The 23847-nt window shown below is 49.5% G+C and overlaps 1 protein-coding gene across 6 annotated transcripts in view; it reads left to right on the top strand.

Moving 5' to 3' along the window:
• Positions 1-23847, top strand: part of DPP3 (dipeptidyl peptidase 3) — a 31223-nt gene that overhangs the window by 4365 nt on the left and 3011 nt on the right. For all 6 annotated transcript variants that reach the window (XM_004437665.3, XM_004437664.3, XM_087422595.1 and 3 more), the window contains exons 3-17: positions 6923-7012; positions 7625-7762; positions 8364-8438; positions 9080-9173; positions 12280-12410; positions 12523-12653; positions 12730-12788; positions 15149-15343; positions 15558-15670; positions 16034-16126; positions 17717-17779; positions 17876-18000; positions 18112-18232; positions 19341-19520; positions 23079-23241. In XM_004437665.3, coding sequence (XP_004437722.3) covers positions 6923-7012; positions 7625-7762; positions 8364-8438; positions 9080-9173; positions 12280-12410; positions 12523-12653; positions 12730-12788; positions 15149-15343; positions 15558-15670; positions 16034-16126; positions 17717-17779; positions 17876-18000; positions 18112-18232; positions 19341-19520; positions 23079-23241 — 1771 coding nt within the window. The remainder of the gene's footprint in view (positions 1-6922; positions 7013-7624; positions 7763-8363; positions 8439-9079; positions 9174-12279; positions 12411-12522; positions 12654-12729; positions 12789-15148; positions 15344-15557; positions 15671-16033; positions 16127-17716; positions 17780-17875; positions 18001-18111; positions 18233-19340; positions 19521-23078; positions 23242-23847) is intronic.

The following is a 23847-nucleotide window of genomic DNA, read 5'->3' as shown; positions in this document are numbered from 1 at the left end:
AATTGAGGGAACATGTTGCCAGTAGACCTGCTTTTTTAGGAAATGTTAAAAGAAGTTCTTTAGAGAGAAGGAAAATGATATAGGTCAGAAACTCAGATCTACATAAAGAAGGGAAGAGCATTGGAGAAGGAATAAGTGAAGGTAAAATAAAACTTTTATTTTTCTTATTCTTAATTGATCTAAGAGATGAGTTTGTTCAAAATAATAGCAACAACATATTCAATTATGTACGCTTAGGTATATATTTGTATGTATATGTGAAATGAATGACAGCAATGATACAAGGGAGGGAAGGCAGGAATTAGGATTATTTTGTTATTATAAGGTACTCACACTGCCCATAAAGTGGTATAGTGTTATTTGAAAGTGGACTCGGATTAGTTGTAAATAGTATATTGCAAACTCTAGGGCAACTATTAAAAAAAGTAAAAAAAGAAGTACAACTAATATGCTAAGAAAGGAGAGAAAATGAAATCATATAAAAGGCTCAGTTAGGACCACAAAAAGCAGAAAAAGAGTGAGAGACAAAAATAGGAACAAAGAACAAGGCCAACAAATAGGAAACTATAACAAATATGGTAGATATTAATCCAACCATATCAGTAGTTACTTTGAATGTCAGTGGTCTAAATGTACCAATTAAAAGACAGAGATTGTCAGAGTGGATCAGAAAACTATATGTTGTCTACAAGAAACCCAGTTTAAATATAAAGACACACAGAAATTAAAAGTAAATGGATGCATTTGCGGCAACATGGATGGACCTTGAGGGTATTATGCTAAGCCAAATAATTCAGAGGGACAAAGTCAAATACCATATGATCTCACTTATAAGTAGAAGGTAAAAACAACAAAAAACAATCACACAGAGACAGAGATTGGATTGGTGGTTATCAGAGGGGAAGGGAGGAGGGAGGAGGGCGAAAGGAATGATTAGGCACCTGTGTGTGGTGATGGGTTGTAATTAGTCTTTGGGTGGTGAACATAATGTAATCTATACACAAATTAAAATATAATGATGTACACCTGAAATTTATATCATATCATAAACCAATGTTACCACAATAAAAAATTAATAATAATTCAAAAAAAAAAAAAAAAAGTAAATGGATGGAGAAAGATATACCATGCCAACACTAATCAAAAGAAAGTGAGAGTAGCTATATTAATTTTGGAAAGAGCAAACTTCAGACCTGGAAAGTTATCAGGGATAAAGAGGGGCATTACATAATGATAAAAGGGTCAGTTCTCCAAGAAGACATAACAGTTTTTAACATGCATGTGTCTAACAACAGAGCATGAAAATATGTGAGGCAAAAACTGATAGAACTGCAAGGAGAAATAGATTAATCCACTATTATAGTTGGAGAGTGTAACACCTCTGTACAGAAATGGACAGATCCAGCAGGCAGAAAATCAGTACGGACATAGTTGAACTCAACGACTGCATCAATCAACTGGTTATGACATCTATAGACTACTTCATCCAACAGCAGAATAGACATTCTTAGCAAGCTCACATGGAACATTCACCAAGATAGACCACATCCTGGGCCACAAAACACACATTAACAAATTTAAAAGAATAGAAATAATACAATATCTGCTCTCAGATCAAAATGGAATTAAACTAGAAATAAATAACAGAAAAATAGCTGGAAAATCCCAAAATATTTAGAGATTAAACACTACACTTCTAAATAACACATGGGTCAAAGAAGAAATCTCAAGAGAAATTAAAAAATATTTTGAGGGCCGGCCCTGTGGCTTAGTGGTTAAGTGCGTGTGCTCCGCCACTGGCGGCCCGGGTTTGGATCCCGGGCGCGCACCGACGCACCACTTGTCCGACCATGCTGAGGCCATGTCCCACACACAGCAACTAGAAGGAAGTGCAACTATGACATACAACTATCTACTGGGGCTTTAGGGGAAAAAAAGGAGGAGGATTGGCAATAGATGTTAGCTCAGAGCCAGTCTTCCTCAGCAAAAAAAGGAGGATTAGCATGGATTTTAGCTCAGGGCTGATCTTCCTCACACACACAAAAAATTTTTTTTGAGCTAAATGAAAATGAAAGTACAACTTAACAAAATTTGTGGGATGCAGTGAAAGCAGTGCTTAGAGGGAAATTTATCGCACTGAATGCATATATTAGAAAAGAATAAAGATCTAAAATCAATAATCTAAGTTTCCACTTAGGAAATAAGAAAAAGAAGAGCAAACGAAATCCAAAGTAAGCAGAAGAAAATAAAATAATAAAAATTAGAGCAGAAATCAATAAAAATGAAAACAGAAAATTAGTAAAGAAAATCAATGAAACCAGAAGCTGGTTCTTTGAAAAGATCAATAAAATTGATGTCTTAGTTCGTTTGGGCTGCTATAACAAAATAGCACAGACTGAGTGGCTTATAAACAACAGAAATTTATTTCTCAGAGATCTGGAGGCTGGCAGTCTCGGGGTGCCAGCATGGTCAGATTCTGGTGAAAGCTTTCTTCTGGGTTGCAGACTGCTGACTTCTGACCGTGTCCTCACATGGTGAAATGGGCAAGCTAGCTCTCTGCTGGGGTCTCTTTTATAAGGGCACTAATCCCAACGATGAGGGCTCTGCCCCCATGACCTAATCACCTGCCAAGGGTCCTACCTTCTAATACCATCACTTTGGGGGTTAGGTTTCAACATATGAATTTGGGGGGGACACAAACATCCAGACCATAACAATCAATAAGTCTCTAGTCAGTCTAAGAAAAAAAGAGAGAGGTCACAAACTGCTAATATGAGAAATGAAAGAAGCGACATCACTACAGATCCCATGGGCATTAAAGAATTGAATCAATTTAATAACCTTCTCAAACAGAAAACACCAGGCTCAGATGAATTCACTGGTGAATTGTACCAAATATTTAAGGATGACATTATACTAATTCTCTAATCTCTTTCAGAAGAGAGAAGCAGAGGGAATACTTAACTCATTTTATGAGGCCAGCATTACCCTAATACCAAAACGAGACAGAGACATTACAAGAAAAGAAAACTACAGTCAATAGTTCAATATTTTTGATCAATATTTTTCATGAATATAGATGCAAAAATCCTCAACATATTTAGCAAATCCAGCAATGTATGAAAAGAATTTTACAGCACAACCAGGTAGGATTTATCCCAGTATGCAGATCTGGTTTCAATATTCGAAAATCAATAAATGTAATCCATCACATCAATAGGGTAAAGAAGAAAAATTACATGATCATATCAATAGATACAGAAAAAGCATTTGACAAAATCCAACACCCATTCATGTTAAGTCTCAGTAAACTAGGAATAAAGGGGCACTTCCTCAACTTGATAAAGACGACTCCAAAAAAGCCTACAGCTAGCGTATTTAATGGTGAAAAAGTCAAAGCCTTCCCACTAAGATCAGAAACAAAGCAAGGATGTACCCTCTCACTGCTGCTTTTCACATTGTACTGGAAATCCTAGCTAATATAATAAGGCAAGAAAAGGAAAAAAAGGTATACAGATTGAGAGGGAAGACATAAAGCCACCTTTGTTTGCAGATAATGTGAACATCTATGTAGAAAATCTGAAGGAATTGACAAAAAACTCCTGGAACTAATAAGCAATTATAGCAAGGTTGCAGGATACAAAGTTAATATACAAAAGCCAGTTGTTTTCCTATATACCATCGATGAACAAGTCAAATTTGATAATTAAAAACAATACCATTGGGGCCGGCCCGGTAGCATAGCAGTTAAATTCACACACTCTGCTTTGGCAGCCCGGGGTTGGCAGGTTTGGATCCCGGGCGTGGACCGATGCACTGCTTGTCAAGCCATGCTGTGGCAGCATCCCATATAAAGTAGAGGAAGACGGACACGGATGTTAGCCCAGGGCCAGTCTTCTTCAGCAAACAGAGGAGGATTGGCAACAGATGTTAGCTCAGGGCTAATCTTCCTCACACAAAACAACAGCAACAACAAAAAAACACAACACCATTTATGATAGCACCCAAAAAAGTGAAATAGTTATAAATCCAACAAAATATGTACAAGAGCTATATGAGGAAAACTACAAAACTGATGAAAGATATCAAAGAACTAAATAGATGGAAAGATGTTCCATGACATGGATAGGAAGACTCAATATTGTCAAGATGTCAGTTCTTCCCTCCTTGGTCTATAGACCCAACGCAATCCCAATCAAAATCCCAACAAGTTATTTTGTGGATATCAACAAGCTGATTCTAAAGTTTATATGGAAAGGCAAAAGATCCACAATAGCCAACTCACTAGTGAAGGAGAAGAACAAAGTTGGAGGACCAATGCTAATCAACTTCAAGACTTACTATAAAGCTACAGTAATCAAGACAATGTGGTATTAGCAGAGGAATAGACAAATAGATCAATGGAATAAAATAGCCTAGAAATAGACCCCCATAAATATAGTCAACTGATCTTTGACAAAGGAGCAAAGACAATACAATGGAGCAAAATAGTCATTTCAGCAAATGGTGCGGGAACAACTGGACATCTACATGCAAAAAAATAATGAATCTAGACACAGACCTTACATCCTCCACAAAAATTACTTCAAAATAGATCACAGACTTAAATGTGAAACTCCTTGAAGATGACATAGGAGAAAATCTAGATGACTTTGGATTTGGAGATGATTTTTTAGATACAACACCAAGTACAATCCATGAAAGAAATAACTGATAAGCTGGACTTGATTAAAATTAAAAATTTCTGCTCTGTGAAAAACACTGTCAAGAGAATGAAAACACAAGCTACAGACTGGGAAAAAATATTTGCAAAAGATATATTTGATAAAGGATTATTATCCAAAATATACAAAGAGCTCTTAAAACTCAACAATAAGGAAACAAGCAATCTGATTAAAAAATAGGCTGAAGACTTTAACAGATACTTGACCAAGGAAGAAACACAGATGGGAAATAAGCATATGGAAAGATGTTCCACATCATATGTCATTAGGGAATTGCAAATTAAAAAAATAATGATAGCCATCCCTGATGGCCTAGTGGTTAAAGTTTGGCGTGCTCTGCTTTGGCAGCCCAGGTTCAGTTCCACGGTCACAGAACCACACCACTTATCTGTCAGTAGCCATGCTGTGCTGGCAGCTCACAGAAGATCTAGAAGGACTTACAACTAGAATATACAACTATGTACTGGGGCTCTGAGGAGGAAAAAAGAAAGAGGAAGATTGGCAATAGATGTTAGCTCAAGGTGAATCTTTCCCAGCAAAAAAATAAAAAAAAGAATAATGAGATACCACTACACACCTATTAGATTGGCCAAAATCCAAAACACTGACAACACCAAAGGTTGGCAAGGATGTGGAACAGCAGGAACTCGCATTCATTGGAAGACAGTTTGGCATTTTCTGACAAAACTAAACATCTCTTACCACGCAATCCAGCAATCACACTCCTTGGTATTTACCAAGGTGAAAACTTGAAAGGAGATGAAAACATATGTCCACACAAAAATCTGCACACGGATGTTTTAGCAGCTGTATTCATAACTGCTGAACTTGGAAGCAGCGAAGATGTCCTTCAGTAGCTGGATTGATAAACTGGTCCATCCAGACAATGGAATATTATTCAGAAAGAATAATGAGCTCTCAAGCCGTGAAAAGACATGGAGGAAACTTAAATGCATGTTACTAAGTGAAAGAAGCCAATCTGAAAAGGCCACATACTGTATGATTCCAACTGTATGATATTCTGGAAAAGGCAAAACTGTGGAGACAGTAAAAAGAGCAGTGGTTGCCAGGCATTGGGGGCAGGGAGGGTGGCGCACAGAAGATTTTTAGGGCAGTGAAATACTCTGTATGATACAGAGTAATGTATCATACGTAATGGTGGATATATGTCATACATCTATCCAAACCATAGAAGGTACAGCACCAAGAATGAACCCTAATGTAAACTCTGGTCTTTGGGTGATGATGTGGCAGTGTAGGTTCACCAGTTATAACAAATGTACCACTCTAGTGGGAGATGTTGATAATGGGGGAAGCTGTGCATGTGTAGGGGCAGGGGGTACATGGGAAATCTCTGTACCTTCTGCTCACTTTTGCTGTGAACATAAAGGTGCTCTAAAAAACAAAGCCTATTTAAAAAAAGAGAGTTATTGGCTCACATAATTGAAAAGTCCAGGACTAGGGGAGGCTTCAGGTATGGCTAGATTCAGGGGCTCACAGATACCATTGCAATGCAATCTTCATCTCTCAGCTTTCCCTTCTTTCCTCAGTCCAGTAGGGGAACCCCAGGGGCTCTAAGCTTGATGATCCCTGGTATAAAACAGAAGCTCTTTGCCACTGGGAAATTGCCTGGGTAGGGCTCTTACTGGCCAGCCCGAGCCTATGCCCACCCCTGCAGTGGGAGAAGGAAGATTCCTTCCCTCCTGAAAGGAGGATTGAGGTTGTGTTGCCACAGGAAGGGAGACTGGATTTGGGGCCAGCACGAGCCGTAGAGTGATGACCAAGGTCCCTGCAGCTCTTAACATTTGATGCTTCCGACGCCAGCTGCCTGACAGGTTGGGGGCAGAGGACAGGCTTTCTGCAGGAGGAGGTGGTGTTTGAACTGGGCCTTAAAGGTCACATGGGATGGCTGGAGGTGGCTGAGAGGGAGCTGGACGTAGCAGAAACAAAGGTGTATGAGCCCTTAGGTGTGTTTGGGAGCCGCTGAGAAGACCAGTTTGGCCGGACAATGGGTGTGTGAAGATTGGTCTGGGAAAGTATGTCGGGGCCACACTGGGGCCTCCTGGGATCTGGGTGCTGCCCCCAGATTTCCCAGCCTCACCCATCCTGGTTCCTCTGGGGGTTCACATCTCAGGAGGGAACCTCCCTAGGGCAGGGGAGGCTGTGCTTCCAGGTCTCTGACGCCCACCTCCCCCTAGGCGTTCCTGGTCTATGCCGCGGGTGTCTACTCCAACATGGGCAACTACAAGTCCTTTGGCGACACCAAGTTTGTGCCCAACCTGCCCAAGGTGAGCTGAGGGAGGGCTGGGGAAGGTGGGGAAGTCGGGGCTGGTGGGGTGGGAGTGGGGCCCTGGGCGGAGCCTTGACCCTGTTGCTGCCATGCTGCAAGACCTCGGGTGAGCCACCCAGCCTCCCGGGATGCTGCAGCCTCCTTGTATATAAAGGAGAAACGACGGTTCTTCCTGACCGTGCTGACCCAAGGCCCGAACAAGGGGAGGATGTGGAAGTGCTCTGTGAACTGTTAGGTGCTTGCAACAGTGGAGCTTGCTGGATATCACTGTTGGGGACAGAGGAGAAGCCTGGGCACAGGGAGTCCCTCCCTGGGACTGTGGGGCTCGAGCCCATCTGGCGCAGAGGCAGCTCTTACCCCGGGGCTCTCAGCCCTTGCTGTACACACGAGTTGCCTGGCAGTCTTGTTGAAATGCAGCTTCTGATGGAGCAGGTCTACGGTGGGGCCCGAGGTTCAGTATTTCTCAGCAATGCCAGTGCTGCTGGTCCATCAACCACACTTTGAGCTGGAAGGTCTTAGACTGTGGGGGAAGAGCTTGGAGTGGATGTGGAGGCTCCAGAAGGCAGGTTTGGGTGGTGTGGCTGGGCCAATGGCCTCTCTTCCCCTGCAGGAGAAACTGGAACGTGTGATCTTGGGGAGTGAGGCCGCTCAGCAGCACCCAGAAGAAGTCAGGGGCCTCTGGCAGACCTGCGGGGACCTCATGTTCTCTCTGGAGTCAAGGCTTCGACACCTTGGGCTGGGGAAGGAGGTGAGGCCCCAACCGTACAGAGGAGTGGAGGACGTCCTTTGAGGCTTCCTAGTATGGAGGGACGGGTACCTGATGGGGAGGAAGTGGGCTTTGCCTCAAACTCTTGAGGCAAAGATGCTCCCCACTGCGGGCCTCAGTCTTGTCATCTGTAAAATGGGAAGCAGATTGGATGAAATGGTTTCTGGATGCCCTCCCAGTTGTGACATCCTGGGATGCTGTGTGCAGGAAGAGGGAAGGAGAGAACTGAGAGCTGGAGGGCGCTGAGGAGAGGAGGATGGGAAAGGAGGGGGCCCAGGCTTCCCACCTCTGGAGGCTGCTTGGGACTGTGTGGGGTGAGGGGCACAGCAAGCCTTAGGGGCAGGCCAGCCTGTGCGAGGCTGGAGCAGAGCTGCAGGAAGGCCGGAGATGGGCCTCTGTCTGTTGTTTGTGTTACAATTTTTCCCGCTGGAAAGAGATGGAGGGGGACAGGGCGGAAGCTGCTGAGAGGAGGTGCAGGAAGCCTGGGGCTGGAGAGGGTGCTCTGGGCAGAGATTCGCCAGCCACCCCTGCAGCCCCCTGACTTCAGCAAATCCTCTTTCTCGTCTGCTGCCTTCCCCAACAGGGAATCACCACCTATTTCTCTGGGGATTGTACCATGGAAGATGCCAAACTGGCCCAAGACTTTCTGGACTCACAGGTTTGCGGGTTGGGGCACTTGGGGCCGTGGTTTGATGGGGCCCCCTCACCACTGGCACCCATTCTGGGTCTCAGCTTGGGCCTAGAGACATGGGCATCCTGGGTCCTCCGGGTGGAGAAGACTTGGGAACCCCTTGTCTAAGAGTCATCCTGGCTCAAATGAGGAAGACATCCCCATGTGTGCCCCAATGGAGCTGCCCCTGCCCCACCCCAGGCTGAAGGGCCTTCGGACAGCCTCAGGGCAGGACGGCACAGAGCATCAGCACCGCTGCCCACGGGACTCTGGAGTCTCCGTGTCAGTCTCACCGCCCAGCTCAGCTGCTCAGCAGATGTGCGACCAGGTTCTGTGTCTGTGAAATGGGGCCTGCCTCACATAGCCCTGGGTTAGCTGAGGTCATGCAGTGCCTGGCACAGTCGAGTCAGTGCTTAGTAAAAGTTAGTGCTCAGTGTACTGAGCGGAGCAGGAGAGTCTACCCACCCTGCTCCCTCCCGTCCCAGCCGACTCAGGCCAGCCCCCCGGAGGCCCAGGCCTACTTTGCCTCTGTATCTCCTCTCCCTGGTGTGACTCATTCCCCCTGCTCCCCACTCCACAGCACCCTCTGGATGTACCCTCCCCCAAACCTCTGCCCTGGTCTTTTCCAGAACCTCAGTGCCTACAATACACGGCTCTTCAAGGAGGTTGACCAGGATGGGAAGCCACGCTACGAGGTGCGGCTGGCGTCTGTGCTTGGCCCAGGTGAGCCGCTTTGCACGCCCCTTCTGCTCCCTCCTTAACATTCCTGGACTGGGGTGGAGGGGCCAGAACTGAGGACAGGGTTGGGCAGGTCATGGGGTAGGCGCTGGGAACAACAGTGGTAATAGTTATGGCGGGTGTTGATCGAAGACTCACTGGGCGCCCAGCTCCGTGCTGTGCTCAGCCTGCGGTGGTTCCTGTGAGGTGAGCACTCCTAGCCCGGTGCTGGGGTGACAGTAAAGATATGAGGGGAGACACAAGGGTCGGGGGGGAGTTCTGTTCCACTTGACGAATGTCATTGCCACAAGCCTCTGGTCGGGGCTGTGTTGGGCATGGTGCCCATCCTCCAGGCAGTGGCACAGAAGATAACGATCCACGTAAACAGTGGGGATTCAGGCTGGACCATACGTCCCATAACAGCCTAGAGGAGAAATCCAAACCGCACATCAGTGAAGGCTTAATGGAAGAGGTGACCATATGTGTCTTGGAGGTTAGGGAGAATATAGAAAGGTGGAGATGGTGAACTTATTAAACTCTGCTTCCTAAATATCTCTCAAAGTACCCTCAGGTTAAAGCCCAAATCCACTTCTAAGGGCTCTGTCATTCAGAACTCTTTGCTTACAAGTGAAGAAACCTATTTCAAATTTGCCTAAACCGAAAGGGGACTTTACAGGCTTGGGTAATTAAAAAGCCCAGGGTATGATGGCTTCAGGCACAGCTGGATCCAGCTGCTCAGAGAGTATTCTCAGAAATTTCTCTCTCCATCTCTTGGCTTGGCTCTCTATGCCTTCATCCACAGCAGGCTGCTCCTCACACAGGGCCTGATAGCCACCAGCCTGGTCATTCTTTAGAAAGAGGCCCTTTTCTCCCAGGAGTTTCTTCATAAGGTTTGGAAGTGGCTCTAGTTTCTCTATTTTGGGTCCCGTATTTATCTGTGAACCAATCCCTGTGGTCAAGGGCCAGGTCTCTGATTAGCGAGACCTGGTCCTAAGCCTACCTCAGAGCCAGGCGATGAGGTCAGCCCCTCTCACCACCTGAACTGGAGATGGTAGTGGTGGGGGGTTCTCAAAAGAAAACTGGGGTTTGTTACCAAGTGAGGAGGAAATGGATGGAGTGTGGACAGAAACCTCCAGGCCCCTATGACGATCTTTGCAACCTGGCCCTCCCTTCCCCGCCCACCTCCCACCTCTCAGCCTCCAGCCTCATATCTGCCCCCAGCCTCCCACTTAGACCCTGTGCCCCAGCCATGCTCAGCAGCTTCCAATTCCCTGAAAACCCTCCCCAGGCCTTTGCACAGTCTGTTCCCCGTTCCCACCTGGAATGTCCTCCCTCCCCTCTAGGTGTTCACCTGATGACCACCTGCTCATCCTTTAGGCCATGTGTGGACATCACCTCCTCCAGGACCTACCCCTGTCTTCCCATAACTGAGTCCAGGCCCTTCTCTTTTCCCATCAGCACCCCCAGTAATTTCCCAATGATTGTCCTGTTGACCACAAGCTCCTTGAGAGGAGGAACTGCGTGTTTCATTCACCATTGTCTCCCCAGCGGCTCGCACTTGGTCGATACTCGAGATACTCAGTGTGTGACTAAATGAAGATGGGAGGAACTGCCCTCCTAGTGGATGGAACAGCAGGAGCCAGAGCAGGGTGGTGGGAGGGTTTAGGGATTAGCAAGTCGTTCTGTTTGACTAGAGAAAAGGATATTGGGTTCAAACGAATAGGAGTAGATCACACCGGCATATAAGCTGGGCCTATACTTTAGTATAAGATGCAGTGTAGGACAGTGGTTAAGAGTGTGGCTCTGGGGCGAGGCTGCCTGAGTGTATCAGTTATCTGTTGCTGTGTAACAAACGCCCCCAAAAGTTAGTGATATAAACCCACCTTCTCGTGTTCACGCACTGTGGGCCAGGCATTTGGATGGGGCACGGTAGGAACAGCTCATGTCTGGTTGACCATGCCTGAGGCCTCAGCTGGGGAGACTTGGAGGCTGGGGGTGACTCGACAGCTAGGGGCTGGAATCATCTGCAGGCTCCCTTACTCACACGTCCAGCAGTAGATGCTGGCTGGCTGTTCGCTGGGACCTCAGCTGGGCCCATCAACCCGACTGCCTCCCGTGGCTACTTCATATTGCTCACGGCGGCTGGGCTCCAAGAGCAGGCGTCCCAAGAAAGCCAGGCAGAAGCTGTGTCACCTTTTATGACCTAGCCTTGGCAGTCACGTGGCTTTGCTTCTGTGTTGTCACAAGCCTGCCCCACTTCAAGAGGAGGGAATATAGTCCCCTCGTCCTGATGGGAGAAGTCACATTGGGAGATGGGAGATACTGTGGCTATCTTAAAAAAATGTTTTTTTCATATAACCTAGAAGTCTATTATAGGGATCAGAGACAACCAACAAAATACAATACACAACAGTGTATTTGTATCCCATTGCTTCTGTAACAAATCACCACAAATTTAGGGGCATAAAACAACATAAATTTATTCTGTTACAGTTCTGGAGGTCCAAAGTCTAAATCAAGACTCCAGTCCCTTCTGGAGCCTGCAGGGGAAATCTGTTTCCTTGCCTCTTTCAGCTGCCGGAGGCTGCCTGCCTTCCTTGGCTCATGGCCCCTTCCCCACATCCCTCCAACCTCTTTCTTCTGTCATCACATCTCCAATTCCCATTCACACTTTTGTCTCCTTATAAGGCCCCTTGTGATTACGTTTAGGGTATGGCTGTCTTTTAAGATACGATCTGCTGAACTGGGTTTGAATCCTGCTCTGCCACATGCTGCCATGTGACCTTCAACAACTTACTTGACCTTTCGGTGCCTTAGTTTCCCCATCTATGAAGTGGAGATAATAATTTCCCTCTCTCCCCAGAGTTGATGTGTTAAATGAGTTAACACATGTAAAGCACTTAGGACATTTCATGTTACATAATATGTACTTTTTGGCCTACAAAAATTAGTATAAAGTTTCATCCTAAAGTATATATATATTATATAACATGAAGTGTTCTAAGTGCTTTATACGTGTGTGAGATCTTAGAGTAAGAGTGTCGTAGGGAGAGGGTGGGGTGCTGGTGTGTCTCCCACTAGCCTTTTCCCTGAGTGATCCCTGTTCCCTCAGAGGCTTCTCTGGACTCCGAAATGACTTCCAAGCTGAAGAGCTACGCATTCCGGGGGAGCCATTTCCAGGTGACCCGGGGGGACTATGCGCCCATCCTCCAGAAGGTGGTGGAACACCTGGAGAAAGCCAAGGTAGGGCTGGTGGGGAATGAGGTGCGTGGGCTGCGGACCCCGCAGGGCAGCAAAGGCAGGGGGATGGGGACGGGCGGGTGGCCTGAGGCTGACGGACCCTGCTCACCCCCAGGCGTATGCAGCCAACAGCCACCAGGAGCAGATGCTGGCCCAGTACGTAGAGAGCTTCACCCAGGGCTCCATTGAGGCCCACAAGAGGGGCTCCCGCTTCTGGATCCAGGACAAAGGCCCCATTGTGGAGAGGTGAGGTGCCCAGCCTTCACCCCCGCCCACCTGCTCCTGCCCGCCCCTCCTCCAGCTCTGCCCTTCTCTCCCCCAGTTACATCGGCTTCATCGAGAGCTACCGAGACCCCTTTGGTTCCCGTGGAGAGTTTGAAGGTAACTTCTGGGAGGAGGGAGGTCAGGTTGGAAACCCTTACCCCGTGTCCCCTGAGGGTCTCCCCTCCCTGCTTGGCAGTAATAATAACAGAAACAGCAGCCAGCGTTGACGAGTTACCTGTATTACCTGGGTACTTACCTATATTAGCTCATATAGACACCATCATCCCATGAGGATTTCTGTCCTCACTTTACAGACGTGAGAACTGAGGCACAGGCGCCCTGGGTCCGAGCCACTTTGCTGTGCTGGTGTGTGGTCTGGGCACAGGCTCCATCCGTTCCAAGCTCAGCTTGTGTGACCTTGGGCCAGTGAACCCCACCCCTGAGCATCAGGCACTCCCTTTTGGGTGTCCTGGGAAGTGAGGTGCTGTATGCAGGCTGCTCAGCACAATGCCAGGCACATAAAAGGCCCCGGGTGAATGGGAGCACAATTAACATTATGTCTGTGAACTTGACTCGGCTGCTGTCATCCCTGCTGCCTTGGCCCCCTGCCCATGCCCCCATGGGACCTACCTGTGCAAGGCAGGGCATCCAGCCTGAGGATTAGACTTGTCTCTGCCAAGCCTTATCCTCCCCAGACCCTGGCTGGAGAGGCTGGACCATCCAACTGCCAGAAGCCAGACAGATGAGCCTGGAAGGAGAGAGGAAAGCCTCAACAGCCGTCCAGGGGCCTTGGATCTGAGTCCACAGATCCAGGCCCAGGGACGATGCATGAGGGGGCATGTGGTCCGGGGGCCTGAGGGGAGACAGGTGTGCACAGCTGCAGCTCTCCTGTCTGGGTGCTGACTCACCAGCAGCAGCTCAGCCGGGCCTTCTCGGGCTGGGACCCCAGGGCCTCTTAAGCAGCCTCCATCTCAGAAGCTCCTTCTTCACGTAACTTACTGTGATTATTAGAAAGATGTTCCATATTCATGGTCAAAATTTTTGAAAATACAGTCAACTGTGATTGCACCTACCCCAAGGTTAAATTTGGACTATACTTCTTGTCTTTTCTTTTTGTATAGAGCTATAAGTGTTTATAAACGTGTGTGTGTGTATGCGTATGGGTATAATTTAAAAATCCATGTTGGTTGTAAGTAATGGGAACAATATTGAAGTCCCTCCACTACTACCCTCCCCTACATCATTCCCCTTCAGAGGTCACCACGGTTCACAGTTGAGTACAGATCCTTCTAGACCTTTGTTTAAGCGTTCACACACACACACACACACACACACGTTACTTTTAATTCGTCCAGGTGAATGAGGTTATACTCATGTATTGTTCTGCTACTTACTTTTTTCACTTAACAGTATATCTTGCATATCTTTCCATATCAGTACCTATAGACTTAACACGTTCTTTTTAATAGCTGCATAGTATTCAGAATATATCATAAATAATTTCCCACGACATTTGATCTTATACTATATGTCTAACAGTTGCATGGTGTGCCATCTTATAGCTGCCCCCGAATTTATTTAACCAATCCCCAATTGTTGGACATTTAGGTTGCTTTTCCTTCTTTGCCATTTTGATCATCCTGTCTTCCTGGCCTGGTGTGACGATTCCACCTGACAGGGGGATCCAGACAGGGAGGCTTTGCCAAGCCTGACTGTTGGCCAGGTTAACCCATTCTTCTCAAGAGCCTGACTAGCCAGTAGTCTAGGCCAGGCCTTTCCAAGGTTTAGTCCATGCAGTGTTAACAGGAATTACACCAAGAAAGGTTCAGTGCTAAGCAGCAAGGGGTCTTGTCTGCAGTGCTCTTCAGTACCTTTAATATGCAGATGTGCATTAGGAACCTGTAAGAAGTTGGAAATAGAGTATATAGTGTTGCCCAAACTTATTTGACCAGGGAGCTCTTTCTTTATGAAGGATCTCATAGAAAACCTGTTCTGTGGAGTGCAATTTTGGAAACACTACTTAGAGCCAGGAACTCGAACTGCACTAAATCTAAAAGGATCAGTCCCAGTCCTCCTGTGCAGCAGCCTCACTCACAAGCCGGAAGCTCTTGCCATGCATGACAGCTCACAGGTCCCCCAAAGAGAAGAGCATCTCTCTTTGCTCATGCAGTTCCTTCCGCTGGGAATTTGATCCTTTCCCCACCACCCACTCTGTGTTCCCCACAAACTCCTTCAAGATCCATCTCAGATGTTACCCAGTGAAGCCTTCTCTCCACACCCCACCCACCCTAGACCATGACTTCCATGAAGGCAGGGCCCAGGCCTGGGTCACTGCTCTCCCGAGTGGCCAGCACAGGGTCACTGCACACAGCAGGCATTCAATAAATGCGTGATGGCTGGAGGGGTAGGAGGGTTGAGTAGAGTGTGGGACCCCTCCCGCACCCTGCCAACCCATGGCACCCCTCCCTCTTCTGCAGGCTTCGTGGCCATGGTGAACAAGGCCATGAGCGCCAAGTTTGAATGGCTGGTGGCAAGCGCGGAGCAGCTGCTGAAGGAGCTGCCCTGGCCCCCAGCCTTCGAGAAGGACAAGTTCCTCACCCCCGACTTCACCTCCCTGGATGTTCTCACCTTCGCTGGCTCCGGCATCCCCGCCGGCATCAACATCCCCAACTGTGAGTTTCCTCGGGCCCCTCAAACCAGGACAGTCGCCCCAAGCCCCCAAGAGCCTCCATTTAGGGTTGCCCACTCCCCCTCCACACACTCACCCTGGCCACAAATTACCTGCTCACTTCACCATCCCAGCCCATTCCTCTTGTCTAGACTTCTTGTCTGCGACCCTTGACCTTTGCCCCTTCTCCCTGGTCCCCTCCCCACCTTCTCCTCCAGACGATGACCTGAGGCAGACAGAAGGCTTTAAGAACGTGTCGCTGGGGAACGTGCTGGCTGTGTCCTACACCACGCAGCGGGAGAAGCTCACCTTCCTGGAGGAGGATGACAAGGTGGGCACTGGCAGCGCGAGGGTCAGGGCTGGGCCTGGCCTGACCTCAGCTGACCTTAGCTCCTCTCCAGTGGAGTGGAGAGGAAAGAGCATGGCTTCCGTCCTGGCTCTCCCACTTCTTGGCCGTGTGGCCTTGTGACTTCAGAGCCGGTTTCCTCACCTGTCAATCAGTGGAGGCAGTCCCTTCCTCCCAGGTGTTGGGAGGATGATGGGCCGTGCGGCACCCAGCGTGGAGCCTGGCGTGTAGCAGGCCTTTACCAACACGTGCGTCATGACGGGCCCTCGGCTTGGCAGAGGGGACATTGGCAGGCTACGTGGCCGTGGTGGGACAGTGGACAGCGTGGGTCTCTGCTTGCCTTGGCAGGACCTGTACCTCCGCTGGAAGGGACCCTCCTTTGACGTGCAGGTGGGACTGCACGAGCTGCTGGGCCATGGCAGCGGCAAGCTCTTCGTGCAGGTGAGCACGTGCCCAGGCCTACAGCCCCCCTCCCCGTGATCAGCCCTCCCGGGGGTGAAGCTGCTCTGGTCTTTACCCTCGGGGGCTTTGGGTCAGGTGGGGAAAATGGCCCCTTAAGAGGGAAGTCCCTGCCTCGCCCTCCCCCAAGATGTCCCAGGAACTGCAAGGACAGAGTGGGTGCAAGGATTGAGTGTGACCTGTGGGACAGTCCAGCTGAGGTCCCCTAACCACAGAGTCTTTCGGACGAATTGCTTGGCCCAGGCCACGGAAGCCTGCCCTGAGAGTGTGACTCAGACAGCCCTGGGGACAGAGAGGCTGAGAGGGGGTCGTCTCTGGATGCTCCCAGTCCTGAGGCTGCAGCACTGACTGTGTATGCACTGCTGTTCCCTGGGGCCTGTACCTTTCCAGGTGTTGTAGGGAGCCCCTTCTCCCCAGGGCAGCCCCTTCCTGCCATCTGGCCAGAGTGGCTGGAGCCCCCTTGGCACATGCTTGGGGAATATGAGAAAGACAGACAGCCTTTCTGGCAGGCTGAGAAGAGCCCATTATCGACCCCCAGCGCGGAGCTGCACAGAGGTGACCCAAGATGGGCAGGGCGAGGACATCAGAGGGAGTGGAGTTCCGTTGGGCCTGCTCCCTGTGGGGTGGGGCTGCCTCCCTAAAAGGGGAATGGCTGGAGCTGGGCCTGGAAGTCATGGGGATTCAGAGAGCAACTGATGGGGGCAGCAGCCTGGCATCGAGCCTTGTCCAGGCTTTGAAGTCACAGGAAAGTGGGGACAAATGTGGCCACTCTGTGGTCTTGGATAAGTCAGTTCCCCTCACCAATCGTCAGTTGGCCCATCTGTAAAATGGGGTTCCTGACCCCTGCTGTATGGGCTGATGTAAGGAATAAAAGTGAAGCCGGATAGAAAGGCTTGCGGTTTGCCTGACACACGATAGGCCCTCTGGAAATGGATGTTATTGTTAAGAGACGGTGCACAGAGGTTATGTGCTCTGATTCCGCTTTGGAGCTCTTAGTCTCTGAGCCTCAGTTTCCTCCTCTGTGAAGTGGGCTGATAATAGAATGTCTGCCAGAGGGTGGTTGTGAGGATTAAATGGATGATGCACAAAAGACACTTGGCACAGGGAGAGGACGGTGAGGGTGACCCTTGTTCGAGGTAGAGAATCACGTGCTGGGGGCTCCTCTGCCAGCACTGGGAGAGGGGCCAGGAGGCACGTCGGGGAGGAGCAGCCAAGCTCTCTGGCCCACCCACTGGGACATCTCCGACTAGGCTCTGGAGATGCTCTGGGTCTTCATATGACTGTGGGCAGGTCCCTCCCCTCTCTGGCCCTCAGGGCCCCTCTCTGTGCAGTGGGGCAGTGGCTCTGGTTCTTCCACCTCCTGGGGGCTAAGAGGGCAGCCGGTGTCACAGGACTCAGGATCGGAGGCAGCGGTATGTCAGTGGATCTGCTGCTCCTGTCGTCGGCTCGCTGCTCCCTGGCTCACCTTTCTGAGTCGCGCCTCAGGCCCTGGGATCCTGGGGCTGAAGACCTGGACCGGGGCAGGGGCACCTTTCCCTCACCTGCCCCATGTTTGTGACCCTTCTCCCACAGGATGAGAAAGGAGCATTCAACTTTGACCAGGAGACAGTGGTCAACCCCGAGACGGGGGAGCAGGTGAGGGTGGCCTTGGCGGAGCCCCAGGATGCTGAGAGGGTGGGCACAGGTGGGGTGGCAGCTGCCCCTAAACCGCTTTGTGGGCCTCCCCACCAGATTCAGAGCTGGTACCGGAGCGGTGAGACCTGGGACAGCAAGTTCAGCACCATCGCCTCCAGCTATGAAGAGTGCCGGGCCGAGAGCGTGGGCCTCTACCTCTGCCTCCACCCCCAAGTGCTGGAGTACGAGCAGCAGGCCTGGGGGGCGGGCCTCCTCTGCGCTGAGGGGATGCCGGCAGGGAGCACAGGAAGGGCCTAGGCAGCCTCAGACCCACCCCCCACCTCCTTCCCCAGGATCTTTGGCTTTGAGGGGGCTGATGCAGAAGATGTGATCTACGTGAACTGGCTCAACATGGTTCGCGCTGGGCTGCTCGCGCTGGAGTTCTACACCCCTGAGACCTCCAGCTGGAGACAGGTGGGGCCGGGGAAGCCCTCAGGAGCGGGGCAGCCTGCGGTGGGGGCCAAGATCAGGGTTCTGGGTGTAGGGAGGGGACAGCCATACCCACGAGGCACATGAACTGGGTTTAATCCCAGACTCCGTTGCATATGGGGGCAAGTCACATCACTGTTGTGAACTTCAGTGTCCCCGTCTGTGAAGTGGTAGTGACAACCTCCCAGCCCACCTTTGAGGACGAATCAGATGAGATGATTTTACTATGACTATTACTAGATGACTTGCATAGGACTTATTCTGTATCACATGCAGTTCTAAGCACTTTATGTGAATTAACTCCCATTTGATAATTTGTTCCCATTATCAACCCCAGGAGGTAGGTACTATTATTACCCCCATTTTAGGGATGAGGAAATTGAGGCACAAAGATTAGGTAACTCACTGGTAAGTAACGGAGCCAGGGTTCAGATCCAAGCAGCCTGCCTCCAGAGCCGTCAGGCTGCACCAGTTGGTTATGAGATGTACTGTGGAAATAGGGCAAGCAATAGAAATGTTCCAAAAAGTCAAATAAGTATGTTTTGAGGAGACAATCTTATATCATCAAAAGAACACACATTTTAGAGTCAGGAAACTTGGGTCTGAGTCCTGGCTCTCCCTTACCAGCTGTGTGACCCTGAGAAAGTCACTTAACCTCTCTGGGCATCTGTTTGGTCATCTGTAAACTGGGGATATGATGCCTACTTGGTCCCCCCGTTGAACACAAACAAGATTGTGGAGGAGAAAGTGCTAGGGGTCCTGGTGGCGAGGGACCTTCTGGGGTGACTGCTGTCATCATGGTGGGGTTTGGAGCAGCAGAGGGTGGGCGACAAGCGGCTGCACAGGGCTCCGGCTCCTGCCTGGCAATGGCCTCCCTGTCCCCCAGGGCAGCCTGCCCTCCCTTGTGAGCAGAAGAGGGAGGAAGCATTTGAGGGGAGAAGAACAGGCAGAAAAGGACCCACAGAGTTGGGGAGAATAAAACGATCATAGTAATTGACAATTAACGAACACACTACCTAGGGGGCCTTGGAACCAGCTCTTGGTATGTCTTATCTCAGGGCTACAAATGATTCCTTCTCTTTGGCCCTGGCAGGCCCACATGCAGGCCCGGTTTGTGATCCTGAGGGTCTTGCTGGAGGCTGGCGAGGGACTCGTTACCGTCACTCCCACCACAGGCTCCGATGGGCGCCCAGATGCCCGAGTCCGCCTTGACCGCAGCAAGATACGGTCCGTGGGCAAGCCCGCCCTAGAGCGGTTCCTGCGGAGACTCCAGGTAAGTGGAGGCCTCTCGCTTCCAGCCTCACCCTATCTCCCCATCCTGTGACACTATTTTCATAGCCTCCTGATCCATCCATTCATTCACTGGACGAATCTATATACCAAATGTTACCATGTGCCAGGCACTGAGAATAAGCTATGAGCAGTTTCTGATATTGTCGTGAGGGACGGTAGACAATAAACATGTAAACAAGTGAACAAGATAATTTCAGATGATGACAAGAGCTGTAAAGACAATAACACTGGGTGATGTGACAGTGAGTGAGATCGCAGAGCCATGTTAGCCTGGGCGATCAGGGAAGGCTTCTTGGAGGAGGTGGCATTTAAGCTGGAATTTGAGTGCCAAGGAGGAGCCAGCGATGAGAAGGTCTGAGAACAAAAGGAACAGAAAGCACAAAGGCTGGTCTTAGGACTGGAATGAGCTTGCTGTGTTGAGGGACGGAGGGAGGCCTGGAGCTTGGTGAGTGAAGCACAGTGGTCAGCACGGACCTGGCTTCCCTCCCCGGTAGGGGTGCTTAGAGTGGGGAGACCTTTGAGGTTCTGGTGCCAGTACTAACCCGCTGTGTAATTGGGGGAACATACTTTGTCTCGCTGGGCCCTAATTTTCTCATTTGTCAAGTGGAATACACCACCTGCCTCACCTAGCAGGAACTAAATGAAACAACATACATATGGAGCTGAGCAAATAGAATGTCGTGTTATCCAAGCCAGTGTGACACAAAGTGTGGTCCAGGGACCAGCAGCATCAGCATCACCCAGGAGCAGGTTAGAAATGCAGACTCTTGGGCCCCACCCCAGACCTCCTGAGTCAGAAATTCTGAGAGCAGGGCCCAGGAATCTGCATGTTTACTAGCCTGCCAGGTCACTCTGACACTCAACAAAATTCGAGCACCGCTGATAAGCTACTCTTTATGGGGTAGTACCTTCCACTGGAGCAGGGTCCTGCCGGCTTTTTCAACCAATAGAAGACCCAGCCTTTACTCCAGCAAATATCTCTATGATTATATTCCCACCTATTTCCAGAAAGGATTTAAGGCATTTTTTCATAAAAGATATGTGTTTGGCTGTTAAAGTAAAATAAAATTAGAAATTAAAAATCATTAGATGCAAAATGCAGTGTGGTGTCTTGGATTTGATTCTGAACTAGAAAAGGACATTAGTGGGAAAACTTGTGAAATCTAAATAAAGTCTAGAGTTGAGTTAATAGTAATGGACCAACTATGTAAGGGGCACATGGGAACTCTGTACTGTCTTTGCAACTTTTCTGTATAGCTAAAATCATTCCAAAATGGTTCATTAATAATAACAGTAAGTCACTAGATGAAGGAATCAAATCTGCCAAATCCTAGGCCAGTATTGAACTGTGACAGAGAGCGTTCTGTTCTAGAGACTGAACCAGCTGGGTCTCTGTACAAGAGGAATCTTTCAGCAGAATGGATGGCGTCCTCAGCAGTAGTTTTACAGAAGAAGAAATAAGTAATGTGAATAGTAAACATGAGGGTAAACCTAAACACCATAAACTCTATAAAGCAATAAAAATGTTCAATTTGTGAGGGGCTGGCCCCATGGCGTAGCAGTTGGGTGCGCGCGCTCTGCTGCTGGCGGCCCGGGCTTCGGATCCTGGGCACACACCAACGCACTGCTTGTTAGGCCATGTTGTGGTGGCGTCCCACATAAAGTGGAGGAAGATGGGCACAGATGTTAGCCCAGGGCTAGTCTTCCTCAGCAAAAAAAGAGGAGGATTGGCATGGATGTTAGCTCAGGGCTGATCTTCCTCACACACACACACAAAAAAAGTTCAATTTGTGGGGTTAAAAAAGATAATTAAATACTGGGCCACAGCAGCATATAGTCATGAGATTGGAGTAGGTACTATAAGATCCTTTTATAATTTGAGAGGAGGATAAATATATTAAATAGCTTCAGACTTGATGAAGTTTATAGAAATAAACTCTATAAACTCTAAAAGAGTAGAAATAGAGAGTGTAACTCTAAAAGTCAACCCAAAAGCAGACAAGAAAGAAGGAAAATGAATAGCCCACCAACTCACAGGAAGATGTTCAACCTCATGAGTAATCAGGCAAGTACAGCTTGAATGACAAGAGACTTACATCCACCAGCTTGGCAAAAACGAAAAACTGCCGACACCAACCTGGTATGCTGAGCGATGAGGGCTGCCTTCACGGCTCCTGGGAGGGTGGATTAGTGAGACAGCTTTGGGAAACAGTGTGAGCATCGTCCTTTAAGGTTGAGCCTTCACCTGACCTCCACACCATAGATTCTCCTGGAGAAACCCGCATCTGTTCGTCATACAACGATGTCCACAGCAGCACGGAATGGCAAAAGCACAAGTTACAGGGGCTGGCTCGGTGGCGTAGTGGTTAAGTTCCCACACTCCGCTTCAGCAGCCCGGGGTTCGCAGGTTCTGATTCTGGGCGCGGACCTATGCACCGCTTATCAAGCCATGCTGTGGTGGCGTCCCACATATAAAGTAGAGGAAGACGGGCACGGATGTTAGCCCAGGGCCAATCTTCCTCAGGAAAAAGAGGAGGATTGGCAACAGATGTTAGCTCAGGGCTAATCTTCCTCATGAAAAAAAAAAAGTACAAGTTACACATTAACAGAAGAGATTAAATTGTAGTGTGTTCATAAGTGGACTACTGTGCAGCAGTGAGAAGGGTGGATTGTAGCTGCAGGCACAAACACAGATGAACCTGAAATATAATTCGAGCAGGAAAAGCAAATCACAGACTACAGGCAGATTTGTAAATATTACATCGCTGAGAATAAAACTCCAGGAAAGCAAGACAATACTAAGCACAGAATTGGGGGCTATTTCCTCAGGTCAGGGAGGCTGCATGGTGCAGTCAACGGAGAGAGAGACTGGAATAACTTTTTTTTTTTTTTTTTTTGGTGAGGGAGATCAGCCCTGAGCTAACATCCATGCCAATCCTCCTCTTTTTGCTGAGGAAGACCGGCTCTGAGCTAAGATCTATTGCCAATCCTCCTCTGTTTTTCGCCCCCCCCAAAGCCCCAGTAGATAGTTGTATGTCATAGCTGCACATCCTTCTAGTTGCTGTATGTGGGAGGCGGCCTCAGCATGGCCGGAGAAGCGGTGCGTCGGTGCGCACCCGGGATCTGAACCCGGGCCGCCAGTAGCGGAGCGCATGCACTTAACCGCTAAGCCACGGGGGCGGCCCCTGGACTAACTTTTGAGCTGGGTGGTGGTTGCATGGGTGTCATTATTCTTTATCACATATATACTGTATATTTTGTGTGTGTGAAATGTTTTATTCAAAAAAGAATGATGGTAATGCCTTTCTTGTCTACAGCTCAGATGAGACAATCAGATGAGAAACATTTACTTCCATTTAACAGGCACTTACTCTGCGGGAAGCCCCTGATCTGCATTTCTCACACATTCGGCGCAGTCGTGCTACTGGACGGTGGATATGGTCCAGGGCTGAGCACAGTCGGCTGTAGCCCCTGGCAGAGCCCTGTGGACGCGGGGTGGGCGCCCATCATAGGCACTGACTCCTTTACCTTCCCACAGGTGCTGAAGTCCACGGGGGATGTGGCCGGAGGCCGGGCCCTGTACGAGGGGTATGCGGCGGTCACTGACGCGCCACCCGAGTGCTTCCTCACCCTCAGGGACACGGTGCTGCTCCGCAAGGAAGCTCGGAAGCTCATTGTTCAGCCCAACACTCGCCTCGAAGGTAATGGACTCCTGAGCCTCCTTTAATGGGGGCCACGCAGGGCACTGTGGGAGCACAAAGGAGGCCTGGAGTGGCCCCGGGCTCAGGGGAGGCTACCTGGGGTGGCTCCTCCCTCCGTGCCACAGTCCTCCCCATGCCAAGCCTCAGGCCCAAATCTTGGCTTCTGCCACCACCACCATCACCAGCACCACCACTACCGCCCCCACCCCACACACATGGGGTCACACTGGTTGTGAGAGGGCAACAGGTTCGAGGAAGGCCAGCAGAGCAGGGGCTAGTGGAACAGACAGAGCCCACACTTACGAGGAAGCCGGGCATGGTACCGGAGAATCACGGTGCCCAGGAGCGGGGTCAGGTCAGGCAGTGAGTTGGGCCCCAGCAGGACGAATGGAACCCAGGGGACGATGTGACTCGGCAGAGAACAGGACAGAGATCCACATCCCTGTCCGCCATCCCTCTCCCTTAGGTGGTGATTCCACTTCCAGAAGCCCTGACCTGTGTGCATCGCACTTGCACCTTTGGTATTAAAAGCCCTTGGGGTCCCAGCACCTTGCTGCGTTCACTTTCCTGTCACCCCTTGACTCATCTTTCCCGACACCTGTCACG

This window comes from Ceratotherium simum, chromosome 34 (assembly GCF_057802395.1).
Source record: "Ceratotherium simum simum isolate JZ-2026a chromosome 34, ASM5780239v1, whole genome shotgun sequence".
Lineage (NCBI taxonomy): Eukaryota > Metazoa > Chordata > Mammalia > Perissodactyla > Rhinocerotidae > Ceratotherium > Ceratotherium simum.
This window is presented reverse-complemented; position numbering and strand designations above follow the sequence as displayed.